Source organism: Rhopalosiphum maidis, chromosome 4 (genome assembly GCF_003676215.2).
Source record: "Rhopalosiphum maidis isolate BTI-1 chromosome 4, ASM367621v3, whole genome shotgun sequence".
NCBI lineage: Eukaryota > Metazoa > Arthropoda > Insecta > Hemiptera > Aphididae > Rhopalosiphum > Rhopalosiphum maidis.
Window position 1 is genome coordinate 32,745,546 of NC_040880.1, and position 26,464 is coordinate 32,772,009.

The window sequence follows — 26,464 nt, forward strand, 5'->3', positions numbered from 1 at the left end:
ATTACTAAACCAAATGTCAACGATAATAATTGTTTCCCTTCAGCACATGTAATTCATTCTAAGCAAGTTGTGTATTTTATCATAAAAATTGTGCTGAACAAATAATAAACAGATAAACAGTAAGAATTCCATTCCAATGACATAATTTATAAATCTAAAATCTAATTAAAAACATCTCTCAGGTCTATGTGTAAATGTTATCTACATAAATCCTCATATTTCAATACATTTATATGGTCTAATACAATTTATTTTGATTTACATACATAAGATTAACGAGCTAAAATGTTGATTTGTTTTAGTGGTGCATTTAATGTTTTACATAAGCAGTAAATATGTAACTCACTATTATATTTTATTTTACCATAGTTATTATACTGTTAAGAATAACAAATAATTTATAAAATAATCATAAAACATCAAATATTTTGTTTCTTTAATAAGTAACTTTATTTTTGCTGACTAAAGCAAATGCTCCATTTGTACATAAGTTAATGTGGCCTGCCAGCTGGATTGAACAAATTTATTTTAAACAAAGCCACCTGTCCTAATTGTCTGTGCCTGCAAATATGTTGTTAGTCTGTTTAACTTCTACAATATTATCGAACTCATATCTTTGATCAGTCTATACATTTTATAATTTCTATAAAACTTATTAAAATATCAGATAGACAGAACACATGCAATATAATATACAGGCACCCAAAAAAATCACTATTGAGTGTATACATAATGTATTATGTAATATATAATTAATTTTGATTTTTACAGTATTTTTATAATTTAGCTAATACCTAAACCTAAGACAACACATGTACTACCTTCTACCTCCTGTACAATTTAATCATACAAACTTATAAATGCATAATAAATAGGAAATAATGAAAACAATATGTGCATTATTATAATAACTTTTAAAATATCTATTTTCGGTTCCAAATTCTATGATGCTAAACTTAAAAAACATATATGTACACAATTCAATAATAATATTTTTATAAATTTAAACAACATAATTAACACCATTGATAGATAACTAATAAAATTGAAACAGTCATACAATAATATTGAAACAAATTTTAAGGTAAATTTTAGATTAAAAAAAAAAATCTGTAACAATATTCTATTTACAATAAAAAAAAATTAATAATAATAAACATTAACAATATTGATTAGTAATATGAATATAATATAATATACGATGATATTAGTCATGTAAAAGTATCATACTTGTCTACAGCAACACATAATAAGCCTACGATTTTTTTTCTATACAACGTAGCTCATCTAGACATTCTATAATACAATAATTATATTATTAATATATATTTTTGCTGTTCAATTTTAGTACATGTATATTTTATCCATACGCAATGTAAATACGATATGATTGATAAAAAAAAAATAATAATAATTAGGATAATTGATTACATTAAATTAAATTTTCTTTTTAAAAACATTTTTCATTTTTTAGTGCAAAACGATTCAGCAAACAAACACAAAGTGCTTTTAATCAAACATGATAGATAGCTGCACCAAATAGAATAGCAAGCGACATTGCAGATCAACATTTAACATACAGAAGGGAATGTAAGCTAATTTTTTAAATATTATAAAATACTAGGTTAGGATATTTTATAAAAAATCTGAAATCTGTAATCACCAAAAAAAAAGTCAACTGTCAAATCTATTTCCCTTTTTATATGATTTCAATACTTGAATACCATTTAAATAAAACCACAAGGTTTTAAACATGCTGTGCAAAAAAAAAATGTCACATTATATTATATAGAAGATCTCATTTTTTGACATTTTTAATTGTGCAAGGAATGAAAATATACACAAATATTTCAAATATATACAGTATACATTTTCTTTTCTTTTTTTTGTTGTTGTTGTTGTTGATGTTATCTATGAGAGTTGTTTTATAAATTAAGGAATTTAAAAATATGTACTTATTCATAAACAAAATTAGCGCAAATCAGGAGTGTCATTCACCAGTTTCTTAATACGCAGTAATATTGTTGTGTACCATTGGTCCAACCGCGATATGGAATCGTAATCTTTAACAGCTTCAGTGAAACCATCAGCATTTTGCTCTTGAATGTGGTTTAACAACACCTTAAAGAAAAATAATTCAATTTAGACAACTCAAAGATTTTCTTTAACTTAAACTAAGTTTTAATTTTTTTTGTAATTTTATCATATTTTACCTAATTAACACAGTATTTTTAGTATAGGATATGTGTATTAGAAATGGAATAGACTAAAATAATTTATAATGTTCTTTATAACTTTATAATAATGACAATAGAGTTAATTAGATTATTATTACAATTACTTTATGCATTTTCATTGTTTACAATAATATAAAAATAAATAGAATAAGTTTCTTAACTTTTGATAGACTTTTGACTATTTACTTTTGTAAATAATACAAAAAAAATCCAATAAAAATGTAGGTACTTAAGATAATTTAATTTTATGAACTCAATAAGTGATAATGTAATAGTTAAGTTATAAAATATTAAATACATTTAAAATAATAAGACATTTTATAATAAAATTAATATTTAATATGTATTGAATACAATATGTACTACTTGGCTTAAACCAGTCATAACATCAGTTAATTAAATTAAAATAATCATTAACAAAACATAATTAAAACTGTTATTATTTACCTGTAATAATTTGTATTCTCTACTATCTTGGAATGCCGGGTATCGTTCAGTGTATTGATTCATGGCCAGTTGAGCATTAAGTACGTCAACACACAAATGACATAAAGCTGCTCGGAAGTAATATTCTTTTGCACTATACTTCAACAAAGAACTGTCCAATGATGTTCCAGCAACCTATAAAACACAATGATATAGAATAATATAATAATATACAATATACATTTACCGATTGAAACCAAATTTTATATAAGCTATAATAATTATACCTCTTCGTATATCTGAATGGCTCGGTCATAGTCTTCCAGTTGAGCAGCATACTGTGCCACCTTAAGTTTGCATTTGTTAGCTGAACTCTTACTTTCTTCAGCCATAAAATAATCTGAGGCCTTTTCATAATTGGTTATAGCACGTTCTAGATCAACAGCTTCAGTCTCATACATTTCAGCTATATTTTGATGTTGTTTCGCAGCCATTGTAAAACGACCCATATCTGTATAGATATCAATTGCTTTTTCCAAACATACTGCAGCTTCTATAGAAAAAAAAAAAAAAACTAAAAATTTAGTATTATATGATTATAGCGGTTGGATGCAAAATAAAGACATAAAAGAGAGTAACAACTAGAGTATTACTAGTAATAACTATATAAAAACAATAAATTAAGATTTTAGTGCTCACATAAAAAAAAAACTAATAATATATATATAATATATCATTTCATAAGGAGATCCAATTCTGAATGTGATTGCGTACTTAAATACAATTTTTTTTTTTTAATTTTATTGATGATAAAACATCTTTGGGATAAGTATAAGGGAAACAATTCATTTCCGTGAGCTGATACTATAGAAAGAAAACCTTAATAATTTTGTAAAATATTTTAATAATTTAGAATATTTAGTTAATACTCAACATAAGCAAATAAATAAAAATACATAGTTACAACATTTTACTTTTTGTTTTTGAATCACGCAAATAAATTGAAAGTATTTGAAGTACTAGAGATTAAATATATAACCGTACCATTTGGATCAGTTTTTTTAAAGCAGTTTGCAGAGTCCACATAATTTGTAGCAGCATCATGTTTACGGCCTGATTTAGCGTTGAGATCAGCAGCCAAAATAAATGCTCGACCAGCTTGCGACCACTTTTTTGCCATCTTAAATAAATTTGCAGCACGTTGGTAACAATCAATTGCATCTTCTACCTTAGAAACATTCCTAAAAAATAATTTTAAAAACAAGTCAGATTTATGATTAATATATTAATTCATGATAAATATTAATAATACATATTTATATATGAAACTAATTTAAACATTAATTATCAATAGTTAGTTAGGTATTAAAATTATTGTTAGGTACATACTGTCCAAAATATGTTTTCATTTTTCTACAGATCATTAAAAAAATTATGTAAATAAAATGATTAAATTTATGTTGTAGGTAGATAAAGTTTTAAATTTTTCTGAATTTTGAAAGACTAATTAAGTTTATACATTTTTGTTTTTGTTAACAATTATGAAAACCAATTTTTATATTATTTGAATTACTTTATTTTAATAGTATGATAATTATTAATTTTTATTGCCTAATTTCTATTACATAATTCACTATCCTAATAACTTTAAGCAAAGTTAAAATCTCGGTTAAAATCTATGTAGGAAGTAGAAATGCATTAAGTTTAGGTTATCAATATTATTGCTGCTATTGCTACAAAGGAAAATACATTTTTTAAACAATTGACACTTTTAATTGAATTGACCTATGGTATTTAAGCTATTTATTTTATAGAACTACTAGCAAAATTACTCAACTTCACTTGTGTACAGTTTTGTAAGAAATTATACCACCTATTTAATTACCATATTAACTATTGTAACATAATTTGTTGTACAATATTTTTCATTTTTATATGCCATATTTCTGAAATAACTATATTATTATTATTTACTATTTGATTTTGGTGAGTCAAAAAAAAAAGCATGTGTAAGGCACCCTAAACTGATTCATTTAGGTTAAAAAATGAAGCTTTAAACTCTCCCAGTCTCAAAGAATCTATTGATATAACTTTTATCGAAAATGGTCAAATAGTTTTCTAGTCTATAGAAAAAACAAAGAAAGATTAATTTATTTATATTTTAACACTCCTCGACTTGCTTAAAGAGTTTACCCAAATGTATTTTAATAGGTATGTTTAAAATAACAAAATCCAACTAAAAACTATTTTTCAAATGAAAACTAACAATTTTAACAGAAAACAAATTAATATATAAGAAAGTTTGAAATTCAAAATCATTAATACATTAATACACAACATACACACATCATTTTCAGTATTCCACATTAATAAATCAAAGGTCTGTTTAATGTGAATTTAAGCATGCAGAAATGGGGGATGAAATTCATTAATATTTAATTACTATAAATAATTCAATTTTCCAAAATCAACGTCCATACTATAAATAAATAAAAAGGAAATCATTACAATGGCATTCAGTATTCAAATGCAACACATAATTAAAACAAGTACTCATATGACTATATTGGATATATATTCTTCATCCTCAAGGCAAACCATTATTTACATAGTGAATTAAGTGAGTGAAGCATATCTGTTGTCTGTATACCAGTCATGAAAACTTTTTAATAATAAATTATCGTTAGCCTAAAGTCTACAACGTCAAAATAAGTAATTAGCGCAACATGTGATTTTTCCACTATATAACCAGAATCATTAAGACATGGTCTTTATAAAAGTCATGATAACAACTACCTAACAATCAAAGAAACTATATACCTAATAACAGCTCGAAAATGTTAAATCGTCTAGAATTAAGAAATGTGTTCAAAAAGTCATAATTTTGATCGCTCCGAGACTCCCTTCCACCACACACACAAAAAAACCAACAAAACACCTTTCCGTCGACATTTCAACAACTTTCCAAAACAGTTACGACAAAAACTCATAACTCCGCCACCTAAAACCCCCACTCCACTGCCAACTATCTAACTCCAAAATCATGTTATGCAATTTACGACCACACTCAACAATTTACACGAATATCCAACACTCACCCAAATAACGAAGAAAACAATCCTTTCGACGAGTTGAGTTTCTTATCCGCTTCGGTTAACAGGGCCATGGCTTTTTCCTCGTTGCTTGACATGTCGACTATCGGACGGTCAGACAAAATTGAAAAAAACTTAAAAAGCACAGTCGTCCAACGACTTTTTTGTTATATTAATTATGTTTTGCACAAAGGCAATCAGCAATTGATATTTCTTTTTAATCGCACGTTTTTTCACCACAGCGCAGTTCACGTAACGTACAATTCTGAAAAACAAATCGATCGCTTTGTGGCTATTAGTTGTTACGAAACGTCGAAACGACGACAAAATAAAGCGGACCACAATTCACCGAGCAGACACTGACTCACTTCAGCTGACTGTCTTGGACTAATATTGATAAAATGATTGTGTTGCAACGTCACAAGAGAGCGCTACTACTGATACGGGCTATGGCCGTGTAGAGCAGCAGGCTTATGTGGAGTAATAAAACAGGAGCGTCTAAACACAGGAATGCACCTTATGCACTCTGCGCATGCGCGTAATTTATTCACCACTATCATTGTTAAGCTGTTATCAATACATACCACATATTATATTTGAAAAGTTAATTATTTTGAATTTGTTTCCGTTTACTACATGTTGTATAAATAATATAATAATAACAATTTAAGTGTTAAAATAATTTACAGTTTGTCATTTCATTTTAGTTGTTAAAAAACATGTCAAATGTATAAAGTATAATAATAATATTTAAAGTGCTAAAAAAAAATCAAAAAACATCTATTAATTTTACTTCTTAAAATAAGAATGTTCAGTTTCGTCACAACTTAAAATATATTTTTTTTTTTTTAGTAGTATAGTATTGAGCTGTTCAGTTTCAACTCTCGTTGGTTTTATTAATTCGTTAGGTTTTTCCTGTTTTTTTTTTTTTGTAGAGAAGAATGTGTCTTGAGTTTTAAGTTTTTTATTTGGTGGTTCATTTACTATCTTACTAAAATCTTCATGTGTCTCGTCATTATTTGATGTTGCATCAATGAATGCTTCTAAAGAGTTTAATTGTTTTAATGCTTGTTTAAGATGTTCACTGTTTTTTATATTGTTTATTTTATTGGCTAGACTAATGGCCTTTTCTTTAAATTGTTCTTGCATATTTTCTGTTTTTTTTTTTTCAAGTGTCTTAATATGAACTTGTATTTCATCATCTTTGTTTGAAGTTGCATCAAAATTTATATTTTCTGTATCTGCTGCTGACAAAATAGCAATATCTTCAGAATTTTCTGTTGACATTGTCTTCAGAGCAACATAATGTATGTGCTTACATATCATAGACTTGATTTGGTAATCAGGACAAGAACATTGAAATGTGTGAACACACAACTTACAAATAGAACATATCATTGGACAACATACATCATCATTATTTTTTTTTATTTTATAAAACTGACTTGGTGTAAATTCACTTTCAACACTCCAGTTATTCTCACTATCCAGATTGATTGTAAGTTCAAGTAATGTACTTTTATTGTGTCTTTTTTTTATTTCCTGAATCCTTGTACTTGTTTTTCCCTTAGTTAATTTTATAATTCTTTCAACTTTTTTATCACGGGTATATCTTCTAATAGTTGTTATACTTTTATCTAACCGCCCAACTTTGCAACCATTTAAATAATGATATTTTATTGTTTTGTGCATAGATTCTAGATGCATATTACAATTTATACCTAGACCTTTTCGATGGCAATATGCCCACAAACCAACTCTATTGCCATACATGCGATCAAAATATATGCCAAAGTCTCTAGTGTCTGGATCATTCATTAGCTCAAGGTTAAATTCTTTTAAAGCATTATTAAATTCATTTTCATCACACATTGATTGAAGAACTTTTAGAGTTTTATATATAATTCCTTGTTTTTCTTTGCGTGTAGGTCCAGTTATCTTGCAAATGTTTTGTCTCCAAGCTCTATCTACATGCCATGAACATAATAAACGGTGAGGTACTGAGCCCATTGTATTTTGGTTACTTTATGTCGATTGTAGTTAAGTATTTACTATTAAGATAATGTAATTTATATAGATATTAGATAATATTGAATTTTTAAAATTGTAATATCAGTCTTGTAAAGTATTTGAATACACATATTTAAATACTATTTAGGAGGTATTTATACTTGAAAAATCAAATACTTTTATACAAATACTTTTGATAAACGAATTATTCGTCAGTTGTCACATATTTTTTATTTTGAAAATTATTATACTATTTGTCTATTTTATTTATATTTTCCATTTATAAATATTGAAAACTCTTGTCTCCTATTGCTGGTTTATTGTTTATTTGTGAATGTGATTATTATAAAATATAAATATACTTACATACAACAAAATTTTTTGGGAATGATATTTTTTTATCCTCTTATTTATATTTCATTAACAACCTACTACCTAATATTAAAATGAATGTAACATGACAATTTTAAATTAGTTATTACAACATTAATTTGGAAAGCTAACTAGTAGAAAAGTAAAAAATAAAGTATTTATATTTGTTCTTAAATATATTTTTTTAAGTATTTGATATGTATTTTAAATGCTTTCTGAATGGATGTACTTGTATCTCGGTATCTATAATTAAATACAATTTTAAAAGTATCTATTACAAGACTGTGTATTGTTAATACTCAATAAAACATTTAGTAAATAGCCTTTTGGTAATAAATTTTGATAAAGTCTAGTTTATGACATGTTCAAATAGGTAATTGGGTAAAATGTAGATATAAATAAACATTATTAAAAGCCATCTCAGCATATTAGATAGTTATTGCTGTCAATGACAGATATAAAGTGTAATGATTTTTTGTTTTAACATAAAATTTGCATTTAATTATTTTAAATACAATAAAGAATAATGGAATTTAATTGTGATACTTGCAAAAGTCAATTTTCTACTAAGTTTACACTTACAAGGCATTTGAAAAATAAACATAATATAATAAATGAAGTAAAACAAAAATATACTACTAAAAAAAAAAAATATATTTTAAGTTGTGACGAAACTGAACATTCTTATTTTAAGAAGTAAAATTAATAGATGTTTTTTGATTTTTTTTTAGCACTTTAAATATTATTATTATACTTTATACATTTGACATGTTTTTTAACAACTAAAATGAAATGACAAACTGTAAATTATTTTAACACTTAAATTGTTATTATTATATTATTTATACAACATGTAGTAAACGGAAACAAATTCAAAATAATTAACTTTTCAAATATAATATGTGGTATGTATTGATAACAGCTTAACAATGATAGTGGTGAATAAATTACGCGCATGCGCAGAGTGCATAAGGTGCATTCCTGTGTTTAGACGCTCCTAATAAAACAACTATATAGAGTAATAATAATAATATTACTGTATGTGATAATATGGCCGTCGGTAGGTCGGCCGCAACGTTGCCGGGCCGACGACGCGCAACGCGGCAACGTCGAACGGACCGTGTTTACGTCCCGCTCGTGTTATCACTGGTAAATCGCGCCACAGTATCAGGTTGTTATTCTGGCGCGCGTTATCAGTGAATCGAGTAGTCGAGTGTAAAAAAGTACGCAGCCACCAGCGAGTCTGAAGTCGAAGCTCTTGGACACGTCTCGACTTTGTCGTCCTTTTTACCCAAAGTCTTCACCCGGAGCGTCGTAAAGCACTCGGTTCGCCATGAGCACCAACAAGGTGCAGAAGCAGGACGTGCTGCAGGCCGTGGTGGTGGCCAACTTCTTCCACAAGAACTTCTGGCCGGCGGCCGACGGGGACAGCGCGTGCCTGTTACCTCTCGTCAACCGGCCTCTGATACACTACACGCTCGACATGCTCGAGTCTTCGGGCATCGTGGACGTCATCGTGTTCTGCTCCAGCGGGAGCGCAGACCGGATCAAGGCGTCCGTGCAGCGCGCGTCCTGTGCCCGACGGCTGAACATCGTCTACACTACTTCGGACACCTGCCGATCGTTCGGCGACGTGCTCCGGCACTTGGACGCGTGTGCGCTCATCCGAAACGACTTCGTGTTGCTGTGGGGCAACGTCGTGGGCCGGCTGCCGCTGTTGCCGCTCGTCAAGCGTTTCAAGACGCTGCGACAGACCGGCGACAGGGGAGCCGTCATGACGATCGTCTACCAGCGGTCCGGTGACCCGAACACCACCTCGGCGGCGGACCAGACCATCGTGTTGGCCGCCGACACTAGCAGGGTGCTGTTCCACAACAGGGCCCGAGGCAAGATCAACCTGCCGCTGGAACTGGTGCTCGACAAGACGGTGGACATTAGGCGCGACCTAGTCGACACGAACGTAGTCGTCTGTTCGACGGCCGTCCCGCCGCTGTTCGCAGACAACTTCGACTTCCAGACCAAGGACGACTTCGTCAAGGGGCTGCTCATCAACGAGGAGATATTGAACAGCACGCTCTACGCCCATGTGGTGGACGACGACGGATACGCCGGTGAAGTGTTCGACTGGCCGTCGTACGAGCGGGTCACCCGAGACGTATTGCACCGATGGTCTTATCCCCAGGTCCCAGAAGTGGTGGACAAATACAGTATCAGGTACGGCAACGTCTACTTCGGCGAGAACTTAAAGCTGGCCCTGACCTGTGACGTGGGCAACGATACGGTCGTGGGATCGGACTCGAAATTCGGTAGCGACACGAGGATATCCAACACGGTCGTCGGCAAAAACTGTACGATCGGTAATAACGTCGTGATAGAAAACTCTTACCTTTTCAACGGTGTCAATGTCAAAGACAGATCCGTTATACGGTTTTCAGTCATTGGAGAGAACTGTACGATCAAAGAGAACAGTAACATCTCAGACAGTTGTATTCTAGGGAGTGGAGTCGTGATCGAACCGAACACTGAGTTAAAGCAGAAACGCCTACTCAGTTCTGACTCAAATAAAAAATCGAAAAAGTTGAGTGCCAAAGCGTACATTTACGACGCAGAAAACAATTCAGATTCAGACGATGATGAAGATGTGAGAGGCTTGACGTTTCGCAAAAGGACTTGGTCCATCAACAGTTGCTCTTCATCGGACGATGACACTGCATCAGTGGCTGCGTCCATTCCCGATGACATATGCATGTTCTACTCTGAGGTTGTGGACTCGTTGATCAGAGGTTTTGAAGACCATGTGCATTGCGACAACCTAATATTAGAAATTAATTCATCGCGATATGCGTACAATATCAATTATAGAGAAGCTAACTTTCAAGTGATTCGAGCAATGTTGACGCTGAACAGCAAAGCTGAGCTTGAGGCTCTGAACCAAGTACGGTATTACACACAGCTGCAGTCTAAATTAGACTACTTTATGCCAGTACTAAGGAACTACATCAAAACTACAGATTCGTGTGAAGACTGTCTGTCTGCGATCGAAGACATTGCCAAAGGTGAGGAACTGCTCAACACAGTTATAGTCAAAGTAATACATCATTTATATAACATGAACATACTGAGTGAAGAATCAATTCTAAAGTGGCATGAAAAAGAAGAGGACACTCAATTTGCAAAAAATATAAGAGAAAAAGCAAACAAATTAATCGAATGGTTAAAGGACGCTGAAGAAGAAACAGATTCTGATGAAGATGACAGTTCGTAATATTTTATATAAAACTTGTTTAATGCATATTATAAATATATATATATTTATTTACAAAAAAATAAATACAAATCTTAGTTGTTTTTTAAACAAAAAATCAATAGAATACATTTTTTAAGTAGTAAAATAAAATAATTAAGGTTAGTTGAACATTATATTTAATAACATATTACATAAATAACTTAAATATAATATGGCTTGGTAATGAAAATAAATTGTGTTAAACTTAAAAAAATATATTAAAATAATGCAATATTGATAACAAAAAAAAAATCAACAATGCACAGCCATAAATAAAGTAATCTCTGAAAATGTGATTTTTTTAATATAAGTAGTAATGTGTGGATCTGTGTCTTGTGGTAACATAAGAAAGAAATTGGATCAAAAAACAAGAGATTTTTATGAATAATACAAATACAATACATAATTAACATAAAATTGTTTAAACAAGTAGTAATAGGTGGTACTTAATAATGTGATTTATACAGTAAAAATGTCAAATAATAATAATAATATTAAATTATAGTCTTTTTAATGGGGTACATGGTAGGAGAGTGGGACAAGGAAAAAATGTATGTTTTATTATTCAAACAGATTTGACATGACAAACATAACTATTATTCCAGCTATTATCAACGTAAACTGCTTGATTGATTCTCTTGGGTTCTCTTCGAGTAGAAGTTCAGGTAATACAGTAACCAAAGAAATGTGAAGAAAACCCCCAGCTGTAAATGGCATAATCCAAGATGTCTTTGCCTCTAGAAAATAAAATACAATATTTGTCATTTCTACGTTTTAATTGTGAAATACAATGTAAGAATCCAAGTATAGGCTAACGAACTAAAGAAATTATTTAGAATAGGCAAAAAGAAGGATAAGAATAAGAAAAGTTATTTACTGCAATATTACCTATCAGGCTTGTAAGTTATATCAATTTTGAAACATTTTATTAGTAATGCTGTATGCATAAATATTTTAATTTATTTATTGTAAAATTTTTCTTAATCCACAAAATAATAATCTAAAAAAAAATCATTGTTTCTAAGGATAACAAAATAAACCAGTTTACTTTTCACAAATTGAATTTGTAACCTTTTGGTTTAAAAAAATATCTAATGAAACAAAAAAAAAATTTGCTTACCAACATCACCAGAAACTCCACTACAGTAGATGGCCGTAAGAGCTCCAAATATGCCAGCAGAAGCTGTATATACTTGAGCACATGCAGCTTCCCAACGACTGAACCCAGACTTCAAAAGAATAGCGAAATCACCAACTTCATGCGGAATTTCGTGAACTTTAAAGAAAATAATCATCTTTATATCAATAATAACTGATAAATGTATGTATTTATGGCATTACCTAATATTGCCAATGTGGTGAACAAACCAACTCTTGGGGATATGAGAAAACTTCCTCCTACCGCCAAACCATGAGTGAAATTGTCAATGCAATTGGCCAATAAGTTTAAATAGCCACTTATCTAAAAAAAAAAAAAAAACAGTTATATTTCTGTCTTAATTAATTCATTAAACATTAATAAATAAAACTTGCTTGAATATGATTTTTTGCTTTGGCCGTTGCACCATTACCACATTTAGTTTTTCCTAATTCCTTATGGTTGTTATTGACTGAGTTTATATCAGTAGACATTTTGCTAGGAATAGTTTCATTGTCATCATCTGATAATGAAAACAATTTCTCAACTATGATGAATACTAATAAACCTGCCAGAACCCACCAGCCATCCCGTATCCAGTCACCATGCCTATCTTTAAAACATAAACAAATAAAATGTGATTATCAAATAATAATATCAGACATATATTTTAAAACATACCTTTAGAAGAGATCCATACTTCAGGTAAAACATGTAAAAATACATCACCCAACATACCACCAACGGAAAAACTCAACAATAATCGTAAATGTTTACTGCCAGCTAAAAAAAAAATTATTATTGAAGTATATTTTAATTCATATTTATTTTTAAATTAATTTCAAAAAAAAATTTAAATTTTAACTAAAACCATAATGTAACTTTTTTTGCTCTATTTGTATAAACTGTTAAATAAAAACAGGTATATCTACTTAATTATCTTATTTCTATAACAACTACCTATGCATTATTGATAGTTATATGACCCTCGGTAGTAAATATTTGATTATGCAAATTTATGAAACCAAAACATATTATTTAAAGAATCAAAAACTAATTGGCAATCACTGTCAATACATTGAAAAATCTTGTTTTTCCTTTATTTGTTCACTACTACATTTTAAACAATAATAGCAAATAGCAATAATATTTTTATAAATAAATGAGTCATTCAAAACTATTACTAAAGCCCCATGTTAAGACTTTCGACATAAAAACTAATATGCCAATAATTATGGTTCAAATAAACAAACTGTTTAAAACAAAATACATGATATTTGATTAACGAATGTTTTTTGATCATGTATACATGAAATGAAACTCTGAAAGAGTGAAATAATATCAGTATTATAAGTAATTTCATAACATGTTTAATGATATTTTACAATTATAATTGAATAAGCACATATTGTGACACATGTTTAACAACAGTTGTAATTAATTTAATTTACTAATTAGTACTTGCATCAATATAAAGGCAATATTTTATGTGGAAATTATAATAGTTTGAATAGTAACAAATTCATTATGAATCCAAAAATTAATTTTAATAATTATAACATTTGTTATAAACAGACGAAAAATTACCCAGGCAATTTGATAATACAAATGTATTGCAAATAAATAAAAGTTATAAAATGTTCCTATAACATAACTAAAATAATATTAAAACAAAATTACAAATCAAAAAAAAAATTGTATGGGCACCTTAAAAATAATGATTATAATATTGAAAATCAAAGTAAATAATTAATATTTTCTCTTACAATTTCCAAATATTCCAAGATATTTATACTAAATAAACTAAATATTCCTTTATTCATTAAACATTTTTAAAAACACAAAAATAAATTTTATATGAATAAAGTATTTAATAAATTTAAATAATTGTTTACTCCCAACAAACTGTATATAATCAATGAATATATGAAGATGCACTCTACTTATAAGTTATAATAATTATTTTCTTGATTGATAAAATGACAAATCAAAAAATTTAAGAGAAAAATATTGTTAATATACTATAAACCAGCGGTCGGCGGCCTGCGTCGCTATTGTATACGGGCTGCTTTAAATTTTAAAACATTTTTTTTTATACATTTCATTATTTAATTTAAAGTTTTAGATAGTATTTTTTTCATAGTTAATAATTTTAGAGTAAATTTTTTTTTTTGAACAGCCCGCAAATTTTTTTAATTAGTGAATGTGACCCGAGTCCAAAAAAGTCGCCGACTACTGCTGTAAACTATTGTGTATTTTCTAGACTAAGAGTTGGTTGTATAATTTTTTCTAACCTAACTTAAATTCAAAAATATCTTTTGCAAGTCTATTTGGACAACATTTTAAACAGATATCAAAGCAATTAATATACACATTGAAAAATTGGTTATTTTCTTCAAGCTAGTTTGATGATTACTACTGACATCAAGTAATTTGTAGTACAATGTACTACAAAATAGATTACAACATAGTTACTCACGTGTGACAATTTATTGCACACTTTCTTAAAACCACTGTTTTAATTGTATGACTGAATGCACACATTATTGACTAATATTATTCAGCTAATCAATGTCAAAATTATTGTTCATTTGTGTTATTAGGTACCACTAAGAGTTTTACTGAATTTGTAGGTACACAATATATATTTATTTTGTAATATAATCAACGTGAAAGTGTCTGTAGAATATACTGTTTATTAATAATAATGAATAACTATTTTGTTTAAAAGTCTTTACTTCAAACAGGATGTATTTAATCGAAAGTGTATCCAATTTATAGACATGCACAACTGTCAATCATGTTCAAGGCCATCTAGAGAATCTTGGACATTTATGCTAAATTTATTTGTAAGATTGTGAGGCCATTATAGATTTCTTTGTTAAGTCAAAATATTTGTATTCCGATTTGTAATTACACCTTAAAAATATAACTTAATTTATAAAAAACGTATTATTAGCTATAGTACTTTATGTGAAATAAATTAAATTTATATAAATGCCTTAACAAAATCATGGTTATAAATTAATAAAATACAATACATTACTTCTTTAACTTATGTTACTAATAATACATTTATAACATTTATTTTTTACCAAATATATAAATTACTATAAAATAGCAAGTTATACAAATGTATTTGAAATTTAATTTATTATTTTAAGTAAACATAATTATTCCCACCCCCTTTTGTTTTGCAACCAAGTTATTTTTTGAGTGCATAATCACAACACCAATAGAGTAGAGTATATTCATGTAAATTATATTCAGACATTTATTATAAAATTATATTGGTAAACTAAAAACACCTTTATCTTATTATTACTTTTGAGATAACAATTAATATATTACGTCAATGTTAGAACAACTAAACAATCACTATCTAGTTAAGAATGAAAACATTGATTAAAATCAAAGTTATTAAGTTTGATTAGAAATCTAGTAAATTATGACTTCCTAACAGTAACCACCTCATATTTCATTATGAAATAATAGAAAGTAAGTTTGTATCATAGATTAAGTATATGAATACTTACGTCCAGTCTTTAGAGAAATTGAGTCATTAACTGGCAATATGAGTAAAGGGAAAAGTCCGCTGAGGCCCACGACGATGGACCCAATCACAGACATGAGGACCGGTTGATATTGAGTGGACAGGAACATTGTTGCGGCCGTGCCCAGGATATTTGAGTAACAATCGCTGAATAATCCGTGACCAAACAGCGTAGAGTTCTGAGCGTCGTATACAATAGGAGCAGTATTCATGTGATATGCACTCATAGTGTGAGATATAAAAAAAGATACGTGCAATTTTCAATTAAAAGAAAATCCACGTTTAAGTGTGTGTTGGACGGGGTGGTGGACGTCCAAGACTGCTATGAATGCTTCTGACACCGCACAGCAATCTTAACGACAGAGAATAGGTTGTTGAGTTGTTTTTTTTTTTTTTTTTATCAGCTCACTTCACCTGAAAAAAAAAGTTCCCAATAATAATAACACGAGAAGAGCAGCAGCATTAATCTAAAACGCAAATAAATGATTTATAATCGTCTCTAATAGACTCACACACGCCACTCTCTTCTCTCACTCTATCTCTCTTTGTCAGCAGTTCTGTATCTTTCCTAGCCACCATGTTTACTACTCAATACGACAATACGCAATATTTACACAAAAGAGCATAATATTAAGTAGGTAGTTATTAATATTGTTAATTGTCAGTTTTTGTTTAGCACCTACGACCTACCTCCTATTCGCACTTCGCGTTCGGCCGATGGTGATTAAACCGGCTAATTATAATACTTATTATTATGTGTATATACTTAGTATTTATTATTATTATTACCAATGACCGGGTTATCTCGCCGACCGGCACTCGTCTGCCGAAGTGCCGACTAGGCGAGCGATTCGTCGTCGCTGCCGGCACGTCCGCCACAGCCGATTCCCATAATTGTATTACTAATATTATTATTGTTTTCGCAGTTTTCTGTTCTTCTGGCGTGCGCGCTTTTGCCGGTCGGGCACAGGTTATTTCGAGTAGTCCGGTCGATATGATTTTACGACAACCGCTTTTGAAACATTACCGTTTCGTTGAAAGTTAAAACAACAATGATGTTGTCAAAAAGACGGAAAATACTTAATACGCGAACGTAACGACGGCAATAGACAACGGCGATGGATCGGTGTTGAAACTCGATTTGGTACGCGCGGTGCGGCTGCTGCAGACTGCGGTGCACTTATTGTTGTTGTTGTCGTATCGTTGGCGGGGACGGCGGGGTGGTGATAGGAGCCAAGGTCGCGACGACGATCGACCAACCACGACGCGTGACGAGCGGAGCTCGCGACAGGAAATGAACGGACAAAAGAGCGACGGCCCTTCCTCTTTCGTTCAGACCATAAATTATATAATTATTATTATTATTGTGCGCATAATATTCTAATATTATTGTAAATTTTATGTATTATTTCGAAAATTATCTAAAGTTCGGACTGTCGTCGCGATCGCTCTATCTAGCGGTCGTCAATCTGATCTTGTGCACACTCCCCGCAGCTGACACACGCGAAACACCAACTACCTATTTATAATATTAATCAGGAATTCAGGACGATTACATAATCCAGCCAATAGTCTTGAAAAATAGTTGTGACTATGAGAGATATACATTGTTTTTACTCAACAGGTTGAGTGGTGTGCAAATTGTATGAATATGGGTAATAGTTTAATATTATGATGGCAACGAAAATTCTATGTGTTTTTTAAGTAGGTAATTAATAAAAAAGAAACATCATTTACATTATTTGTATTATCTCTATACTACACTTTATGATTCATATGAAAATCATTAATAGGTACCTACTTACTCGTAAGTACCCAATGCAACTGCTCAAAATCATAGAACCACAAAAAAAATAAAATAAATCATACGATTTTAAAAACTCATTTGAAAATTATTAGCCATTTATGCTCTTATTAATAAATCGAATAAATAATAATAATAAAAACTGTAACTAATATGTAGGTTCGTTATAATATAGCTAATAACTATTGTCGTTGAAGCGTATTTAATCAATAAAAAAAAAAAAAGAAGAATGCAGATATAAGTAATGTAATTAGGTACCCATCCACAACGAGATAATGCGTGAAATGACACTTATTACCTGACAACTGATGATATAATGTTGCACACTACTATCAATATAATAATGTTATATAAATACCGATAGGCAATGCTACACTACTTAGGTCATAGCCCATAGGTAATATAGTATTATGTTGTATTAAATATATTATATCTATTATAATTTATTATATGCCTAAATGCGTATTATATGATCTCGAAAGTCATTTTTTTTATCGATTGACTATAGGTATATAATACTAATATACTATAGTAGGTATATTTAATGGAAATAATAATACTATATTGTTCGACGGTAAAAAAATCAGGTACCATTAATATAATATATGTACACGTACGACGCACGTAAGCTATTTACTATTATACCAATGTGACAAAGTGTTATATTGATAAACCCATATTTGAACGCTCGCCGTTTATAGTCATTGAGTTTATAGAGTTTATCACTTTATTCACTATGCATTGCAGTCTGTTGTAAATTTAACGTATCACTGTATAGCAGTAGGTATATATTATAATTCTTAGGCATTTAAATAAAATATGTTTAGTTTCAAGATCAAGAAATAGAAACCGGTGTCCGGTGGTTTCAAACCCGGTTTTGTAATCCAAAATATTTCGTAACTGCACGTGTACAATATATATGTATAGTTATTATACATACAAGTATATGAGCCACAAGGAGACGAATACCTAATACTACGAACCCGACTCCTAAAAGAAGTGAATCCTTTTGAGTCACCGAAAACAGGATAGAATTTATAAGCATTCCTATGCAATATATGCATCTATACAGAACTTAACAACACTGCACTATGCTTCAATTCGACAACCTGGCACTCATCTATGAATATTAAAAAAGGATTTGAATATAGTTTTTTTTTTTTTTAGTTTTTACAGAGACGATAACGAATGAGAAATTGTGTGTTCTGTATGTATATCATGTCCTATTAAACCTATATATGTATATACATACATAAATAGATAATATATAGATATGTGCGTAGTACTTTAAAGTTTAAATTAACTATATCTTCATTAGGTACGCTTATGTTAGGTATACTTACTGTAAGTAATATAAAACTTACCATTTTCGAAATTGAAATCTCCTTTTTTTTTCATACATGGTCCTATTTATCCTTAATAAAACAAAAAAAAAACACGAATTAAAATTAATACTTGGTAGATTACAATATTTAAAACTGTGTATATTATACTTAATTGTTTCTTAAACTAACGAGTAACGAGTATGTCCCTAAATAGCTAACAATAGAGAGGCATATAATAGCATAATATTATATGTGACAATGTACTATGTAGTGAGCTCGGGTACTCCTCACTACGCTTATTATACAATATTTCTAAGAACGCTGATCGGTATCACGTTTGGATAATTGGATATGAGGATATCGGTTAAGGTGAAAGAGGTGAACAGTTGATTGTAGATGACAGATGAGTATCATACATATGGTTATTTATTAATTCAAAGTAATACTTATAAAACGAATGGACAACGTGTCAGATAACTCTTCCTGAGAAATTAGTTTAACAAAGGCTGGTGATCTGGACTTTATAATACAAGTATAGCAATATGTTATTTTGGCACAGCCCAACTACTCAATTAAGTCCAATAATATGGAACTACGGAAGTATGTATAGACTAATTCTAATCGTATAGCGTATCGGGACATATAGTTATACTATTGGACTATATATTTATATAAATACCAAGTCTCGGCTGTAATGATACATGGTAGAGACTTAAGAGGTGGATATCTAAGAAGCCGAAAATATACAATATTCTTCGGTTTCTATAATATTATATTACAAAAAATAATAATAAGAATCGATGTAAATGCTTTTACTCGCGGTTTTCGGTTTCGGGTAACGCCTATGTTTTCCAATATTATTTAGGAAACAAACAATATAATAATATTATAATGATAGTAGAGTGGCGTTTAAGTTCAGCAATAATACAGCATAAGTGATAAATAATAGCATAATATTTTGTTTATATATTAAACAGCAACGTTCTATTATAATATATCCAATAACCGCTAAAATAGGGGACTACTAATCAATTTAAAAGTATTGAGTTCTTCGCATAATATATCTATATTGTGTATATTATGTGTCTATAAGATACCAATTGAATAAATAATATACGCCATGCAAAGTATAGTCTACTTAAATTGTAATATCGTCGTCATTAAATATTGACGCACAAAATGTCATGACCAAAACCAATTACTTCTTTAGGAATTATTTGTATTTATTTTACTCGTGTATATCATTATAATATAGTACCCACTGTGTTTATATTGTAAAATATACAATGTATAAAAATATCAGATAAAGGTATTAAAAATTGCTGTTAATTCATGCAAAGTTTAATATTTACGATCGTCATAATATGTAATATAGAGTGAAGACTGAGCTGTAACTTACAATAATATTAATAATATTAAGTATAATTCTGTATGTTATAAGCAAGAATAATCAATAATAGTGGTATAAATATATAGTGTAAAATCACCAATGTGTGTTTAGGTATTCATGACAAATTGAGCGTCCAATGACTATTATAGGTATGTATATATTATAGATAAATCTATAATTGTTGATCAATGGTTGACGGCTTGACGCCAATCAAAGTAACTGCAGTATGTTTAAAATTCTAAATACATTACATTTTTAATAACCAACACGCTTTGGATTAGAAAATAATTATATTTAATTTATCTGATTCAAAACTAATTTTTGTTCAAATATATTCAAATTGAAATAGATTTTTAATATAAAATTAATTTTTTTTTATTAAATAAGTGGATGCGTAGTAAAGTATACATTTATACGTTTTGCAGCCTACAGGTACATACACTTATAAATTAGTATGGGCACATTACTGTATAAATCATTTAGTACTTGAACATACGCTTACAAAGTGTGTAACAGTGAAACGAATAATTTAACAAACGAAATCAAATTACTTCCGTAGAACGACGCTCATTATATTTGTATTAGTATGTAAATATATGTATTCTACCAATTCTCTTTTTCTATGTGTTGATAAATTCATATCTTAAATAGTGTTATTTGTCAAATAATTAGAATTAATAATAATTTAATAGGTATTAGATATATTTGCTATTTATTATTTATAATAGGTAGGTACATACAATAATTAATATAATGTATACAGGGGCGCCGGAACAATGGGGGCAACGGGGGAAATTGCCCCCACAAAATAAATACTGTAGGGGAAGAGCCTCCACGACTTCATGGCTTATTTATATTTACATTTAGCCCACAATACCTAAACAGTATTCTATAATTTTGTTCAGCAAATAATGTATTATATCTGTCAGTAATTTAAAATACCAAATATCACATTAATTGGCAGAAAAATACATAATATGAACTTTAATAATTATTTATTATTTCTCATTCCAGAAAAATAAATTTTGTTTTGCCTACAATTTTTATACCTACATGATTTGAATTGTTTGATAGATATTTGTAAAAAAAAAATGTAATTATACCTATGTACACATTTCCTCGGCATAGGTGCTGTAAAAATTGGGGAGGGTTGGAAATGAAGCACCAAAAAAATAAACACCCTTATTTTTGCTCCTATGCCCTCTAGAAAAAAGCTTGAAATATTTTGCCCTCACAGCAAAAAAACCGTTCCGGCGCCCATGAATATATAATAAATTCATACAAATTATGTAGGTATTTATTATGTTTTTTTTTTTAATTAAAATTTGCAAAATAGTAAATAAATAAATAGTTACAATAAATTTAAAAAGAGATAGTTTAAAATATATACCTATATATTATTATATACACTGTAGCAGAATGAATTGCTAGATGTAATTAACTATAAATACCTATATACACCTGTATCAAAATTAATTAAATGAATATTGTTAATTATACGTATTTTAATATTTATTAGGTATAAAATTGTTACTATAAGGTAAAAACACAATTTATTGTATGCTTACTTAATTACATTTGTCATATAGTTCAGTATATACTGTATAGGTATCTACTTTTACCTTTTTAGCACAAAATTATATATGACGAATACAATATGAAATAGCTATGTCCTATATATAGGTCATGTATCTATATAGATACATATATCAATATTATATACTTAATATATGTACTATGTAGGTATATATTTGTATTTTATTGTATACTTGTGTTTAAAAAAAATTGTTAATATAAATCTATTTTCTATAGTATCTAATAATGATTTTAAATTTTTAATCATCTACTATAACGAAACGTTAAGATTAATTAATTAGTACGTAAACCCATTTTAATCAATGGTATATGATGTACCTAATCTGTAAATACATTAAAGTAAATTTGTTTGTTTGATAGTTGGTATTTTTATTCATTGTCTTAAAACAATAACGACAATAAAAGTATAATATACAAAACACATACCTGCAATTTTATTGTAAATTATAATTTATAATTTGTTAAGTATTCAATTCATTATCAAAAAACCTTAAACAAATGACAAACCATTAATAGCAATAATAAATTATACATATATTTACACTATAATACTATATTATATGCTAAATTTGTATTTTAAATAGATAAATTAATTTTTATGAATTCATGCAGGACCCCACTCATTTACATAAATATCAACTTACAACTTATCAATTTTAAAATTGTATAGAACAATTCACCAAACATGGTGACCCCCATTTTTTTCATTTAATAATGAAGCATCATTACTGTTGAGAGTTTTAAATGGTAGTTAAAAACTTTATTTTAATATTTTTGAGATTTTTTTGTACAGAAACAGAAGTTTGTATGTCTACAGGACTTTTCTTAAGTAATAAAATGTTTTTGTCAATTTTAAAATATAGTTTCGTATTACATAAAAATTCAAAAAAATCAGATTTTAAATAGCTGTATTATTGAATAAAAAAGGGGATGAGCAATGAGCACGCTTAGTAAATCATTTTGTGTATATTTGTTCTTCCCAATTTACATATTTGTAGATTGTAAGTAATTTAAAGTCTAACAATTACCCACATGCACCTACATAATTTATTAAATAATGGTATTTTGTATTAACAATCATATTATTATTATTATTATTTATTTAAGATTTTACGTATTAAATAAAATACATGTATTATAATTATAATAATAATTTAAGTTATAATTTTTAACAATAATATTAAATTAACATAATAATAATTATAATATTATACATAAGAAAAATATATTTATATATATATATATATATATATATAATGGTATATTTAATAAATAAAATAAAAACGAAGAGATAAAAAAAAAATATATATATATATATATGTATATATAAATACACAGTTAATAAATAGGTATATGTAGATAATAGTTTAAGTATCTAATAAGTTTAGACAATTTTAGTTTTTAAAATTATTTCCATATTTGTATACAGTCAATTATTTGCAATTGATTTTGCATGTCAATGTCCAAAATTATTACAACGCATATGATTAAAATAAATACTGTTATGATAAAAATTAACTATTCATAAAAGTAGTAGTAGATAAAAATATATTTATTATTTATAATATAATTAAAAGTAATAATAATATTACATTAAAACTCACCATACATTTTTATTAAATTTTTTTTTAAATAATTTTTTACGTGATGTTTGGTACACAATATATTATTATAATCTTTAGCAGCCAAACGCATTACTACATAAATATATTTTAATGTAGGTACATCGTAGAAGTAAACTATTTAATACGCATGAAAAAGTGCTGCGGCTGAAGTTTTTGTGTTTGAAAATGGCTTAGTTCCAAAGAATCTGACAAAACATTTTAAGAACTTGATAATTTGATATATTGTATAAGTATAGATGTATAGTATTCTGACATGCTGTAGACATAGTATAATTAAAAATAAAAAACTATTAGGTATACTCTATATTGGAATATAACATAACAAGGTAAAACAAATAAAACAATAAGATAATCAATATAACTAATCGCATTCTACCTATATTGTTAACAAAAACGAATAAATTATATATTGTTATTGTGACCAACTGTTTAGAACTTTTATACGTACTATGTAGGTACAATTTAAAGTTTAAACATTAAACGTACAAACAAGACACAATTAAAACGTTTTCACATAATATATTTCCTTCTTACTCGTCGGCGGCTTATTTATTTTTATATTCTTTTAATAGATAAGAATGTGAATACACGCGGAATATACACATCAATACTATTGATGATACAAAGAGTGAAGGTAACGTGAGAATTATAATTTTTTTTTTTAAATTTAATTACTTATAGTAAATAGGTACTATCGCAAGTAGATATTGATTATTTTGATTATTTCAATATCGATACGTTCTACAACATAGTTTGTTATGTTATGTTCTTACAAGCGAATGAAGAATATAATCACTATCTGCTGTATGCACAATTAGTACTAAAAGAATATTTAATAAAAAATTTACCTAAACACGCTAAATAATAACAAAAGTTAGACGTTGCCACTATTCTGCAACACATTTATTGATAATTATACAATACCCATAAGTCATACATACATAACTATTGATCACAATAGTTAATTACAGTGGTGAAATATTTATATAGTAATAAATATGTAACAGTTTCATTCGTCCTCTAAACAGATTGTAAATAGACCATACACATTCATTTAAAACGAATATAATTTCTCGATTATTTTTATTAATTTTTGGAGAAAATAACGGAAACAACAATGTAATTTAAACACTTTATATTATTGTATCTACAGTGTGCACAGTGCAGATGCGAGTATATTATTATTTATTACACTAGTTTTTAACAAAATATTTACATTTATTATTTATCCTTAGATATCTTATAAATAAGAACTGAGATATTATTTATAAATTATAATACTTTTAAATATATCATTTATTTTAAACCACAGCTGAAATTATTGAATAAAATAACATTACTTATACATAAAAATTATAAATTCGTACTTTCATAAAGTTCTACATTGAATATTTTCAAAAAATTATATTATACTTTTATAATTTTACTATTTCTGTGCATCTTAAATTTCTTTTTTCAATTTTATAATATATAATATAAGCCACAATTACGACTCAACTTTTCAAACACAGACACAATAATCTTTTTTTAGTTTAATTGCTTATAATTTTCTTTTAATTTTCCATCTAACTCACTACCTTATAATTGACTGCAGAAGACGTTTAAAACGAAAATGGCGTCGTTTATTCCAACCGAACCTTTTAGATTTTAATTGAATGAAACGTAAGTGATTACTATTCTGTTTACGTAAAACTTACCCATTAGGCATCACATATACAGTAGTTGAAAAAATAAATATTCACAGATTAAATGCATTTACTATATTTAAGATTTAATTCGAGTAAATATTTTTATCATTAAATAAAATAAGAGTATATTGTAATAATACTTACTATGTGTCAAAGGCACGAGGAGAGAGGTTTATTGAACACAGTTTGAACGAGTGTACGCTACTGCAGATTATTATATAGAATTGATATTATATCAATATTTTTACTGTACGAGTTAATGACCGATTAATTCTGTGATGATTAATATTATGATGAATGATTAATTATTGAACATTTACTGTTTACAGTTTAGATGCATAATAATAATTTAAGTATAACAATCAATATAATATCGTCTATGTAAGCATCGTGTTGTCATTTGAAACGAACGACAGGACATTTATACTTATTTAATATATATATATATGTGTATATCGTGGATTTTTTTTTTATTATTATGCGATTCAATACATTTATTATAGTAGGTATTATAATATTAATAATATTATACGATGATACGTCATGCTGTAGTGCTCCACACATAATATTTACATTTTTGTATGTGTAGTTGCCATTTTGTGACCCGAGTCAGGCGCATAGTTGTTCATAAGCGACAGCTTTCGTTATAATTAAAAAAAAATTATTATTATTTATATTCATTTACCGATTGAGTTATTCAATTTAAGTTGGCCAATATCTCTCCTTCAACCGTCTATGTGTGTACATAAATAATATTATATACTTATAGTTAAAATAAAAATTTATATTTTAAAAGTAAAATTGAATAGGTACTTTTATATTTTGTTCGGAAGCCCGTTGGGTTACTAATGACTTGCAATAAATTTATATGCGGAAAAGGAGTGGGGGAATGATATGATTGAGTAAATATTATTTGAATCTA

General features: G+C 28.4%; 4 protein-coding genes across 5 annotated transcripts; 1 reads left to right on the top strand and 3 right to left on the bottom strand.

Annotated features, from left to right (window-relative positions):
- Positions 1-1,848: 1,848 nt before the first annotated feature.
- Positions 1,849-6,154, bottom strand: LOC113549113 (alpha-soluble NSF attachment protein-like). Its single transcript, XM_026950272.2, has 5 exons — positions 5,762-6,154; positions 3,708-3,904; positions 2,951-3,216; positions 2,685-2,858; positions 1,849-2,121 (listed from the first exon to the last, which is right to left on the bottom strand). Exons 1-5 carry the CDS (start codon positions 5,851-5,853, stop codon positions 1,972-1,974), a joined length of 879 nt encoding a protein of 292 aa, XP_026806073.1. The 5' UTR covers positions 5,854-6,154; the 3' UTR covers positions 1,849-1,971.
- Positions 6,155-6,544: 390 nt separating this feature from the next.
- LOC113548791 lies at positions 6,545-7,765 on the bottom strand. Its single transcript, XM_026949863.1, has 2 exons — positions 6,944-7,765; positions 6,545-6,880 (listed from the first exon to the last, which is right to left on the bottom strand). Exons 1-2 carry the CDS (start codon positions 7,763-7,765, stop codon positions 6,545-6,547), a joined length of 1,158 nt encoding a protein of 385 aa, XP_026805664.1.
- Positions 7,766-9,212: 1,447 nt separating this feature from the next.
- On the top strand, positions 9,213-11,457 carry LOC113560311 (translation initiation factor eIF-2B subunit epsilon-like). Its single transcript, XM_026966092.2, has one exon. The coding sequence runs from the start codon at positions 9,471-9,473 to the stop codon at positions 11,400-11,402; it is 1,932 nt and encodes a 643-aa protein (XP_026821893.1). The 5' UTR covers positions 9,213-9,470; the 3' UTR covers positions 11,403-11,457.
- Positions 11,458-11,600: 143 nt separating this feature from the next.
- LOC113548041 (zinc transporter ZIP13 homolog) lies at positions 11,601-25,731 on the bottom strand. Of its 2 annotated transcripts, XM_026948694.2 has the most exons (8): positions 25,687-25,731; positions 19,283-19,333; positions 16,098-16,528; positions 13,243-13,344; positions 12,957-13,174; positions 12,765-12,885; positions 12,544-12,699; positions 11,601-12,160 (listed from the first exon to the last, which is right to left on the bottom strand). In XM_026948694.2, the coding sequence occupies exons 3-8, from the start codon at positions 16,339-16,341 to the stop codon at positions 11,985-11,987; spliced, it is 1,017 nt and encodes a 338-aa protein (XP_026804495.1). In that variant the 5' UTR covers positions 16,342-16,528; positions 19,283-19,333; positions 25,687-25,731; the 3' UTR covers positions 11,601-11,984. The 2 variants fall into 2 exon arrangements, with proteins under 2 accessions (XP_026804495.1, XP_026804494.1); XM_026948693.2 differs by lacking the exons at positions 19,283-19,333; positions 25,687-25,731 and adding an exon at positions 16,904-17,298.
- Positions 25,732-26,464: the final 733 nt, after the last annotated feature.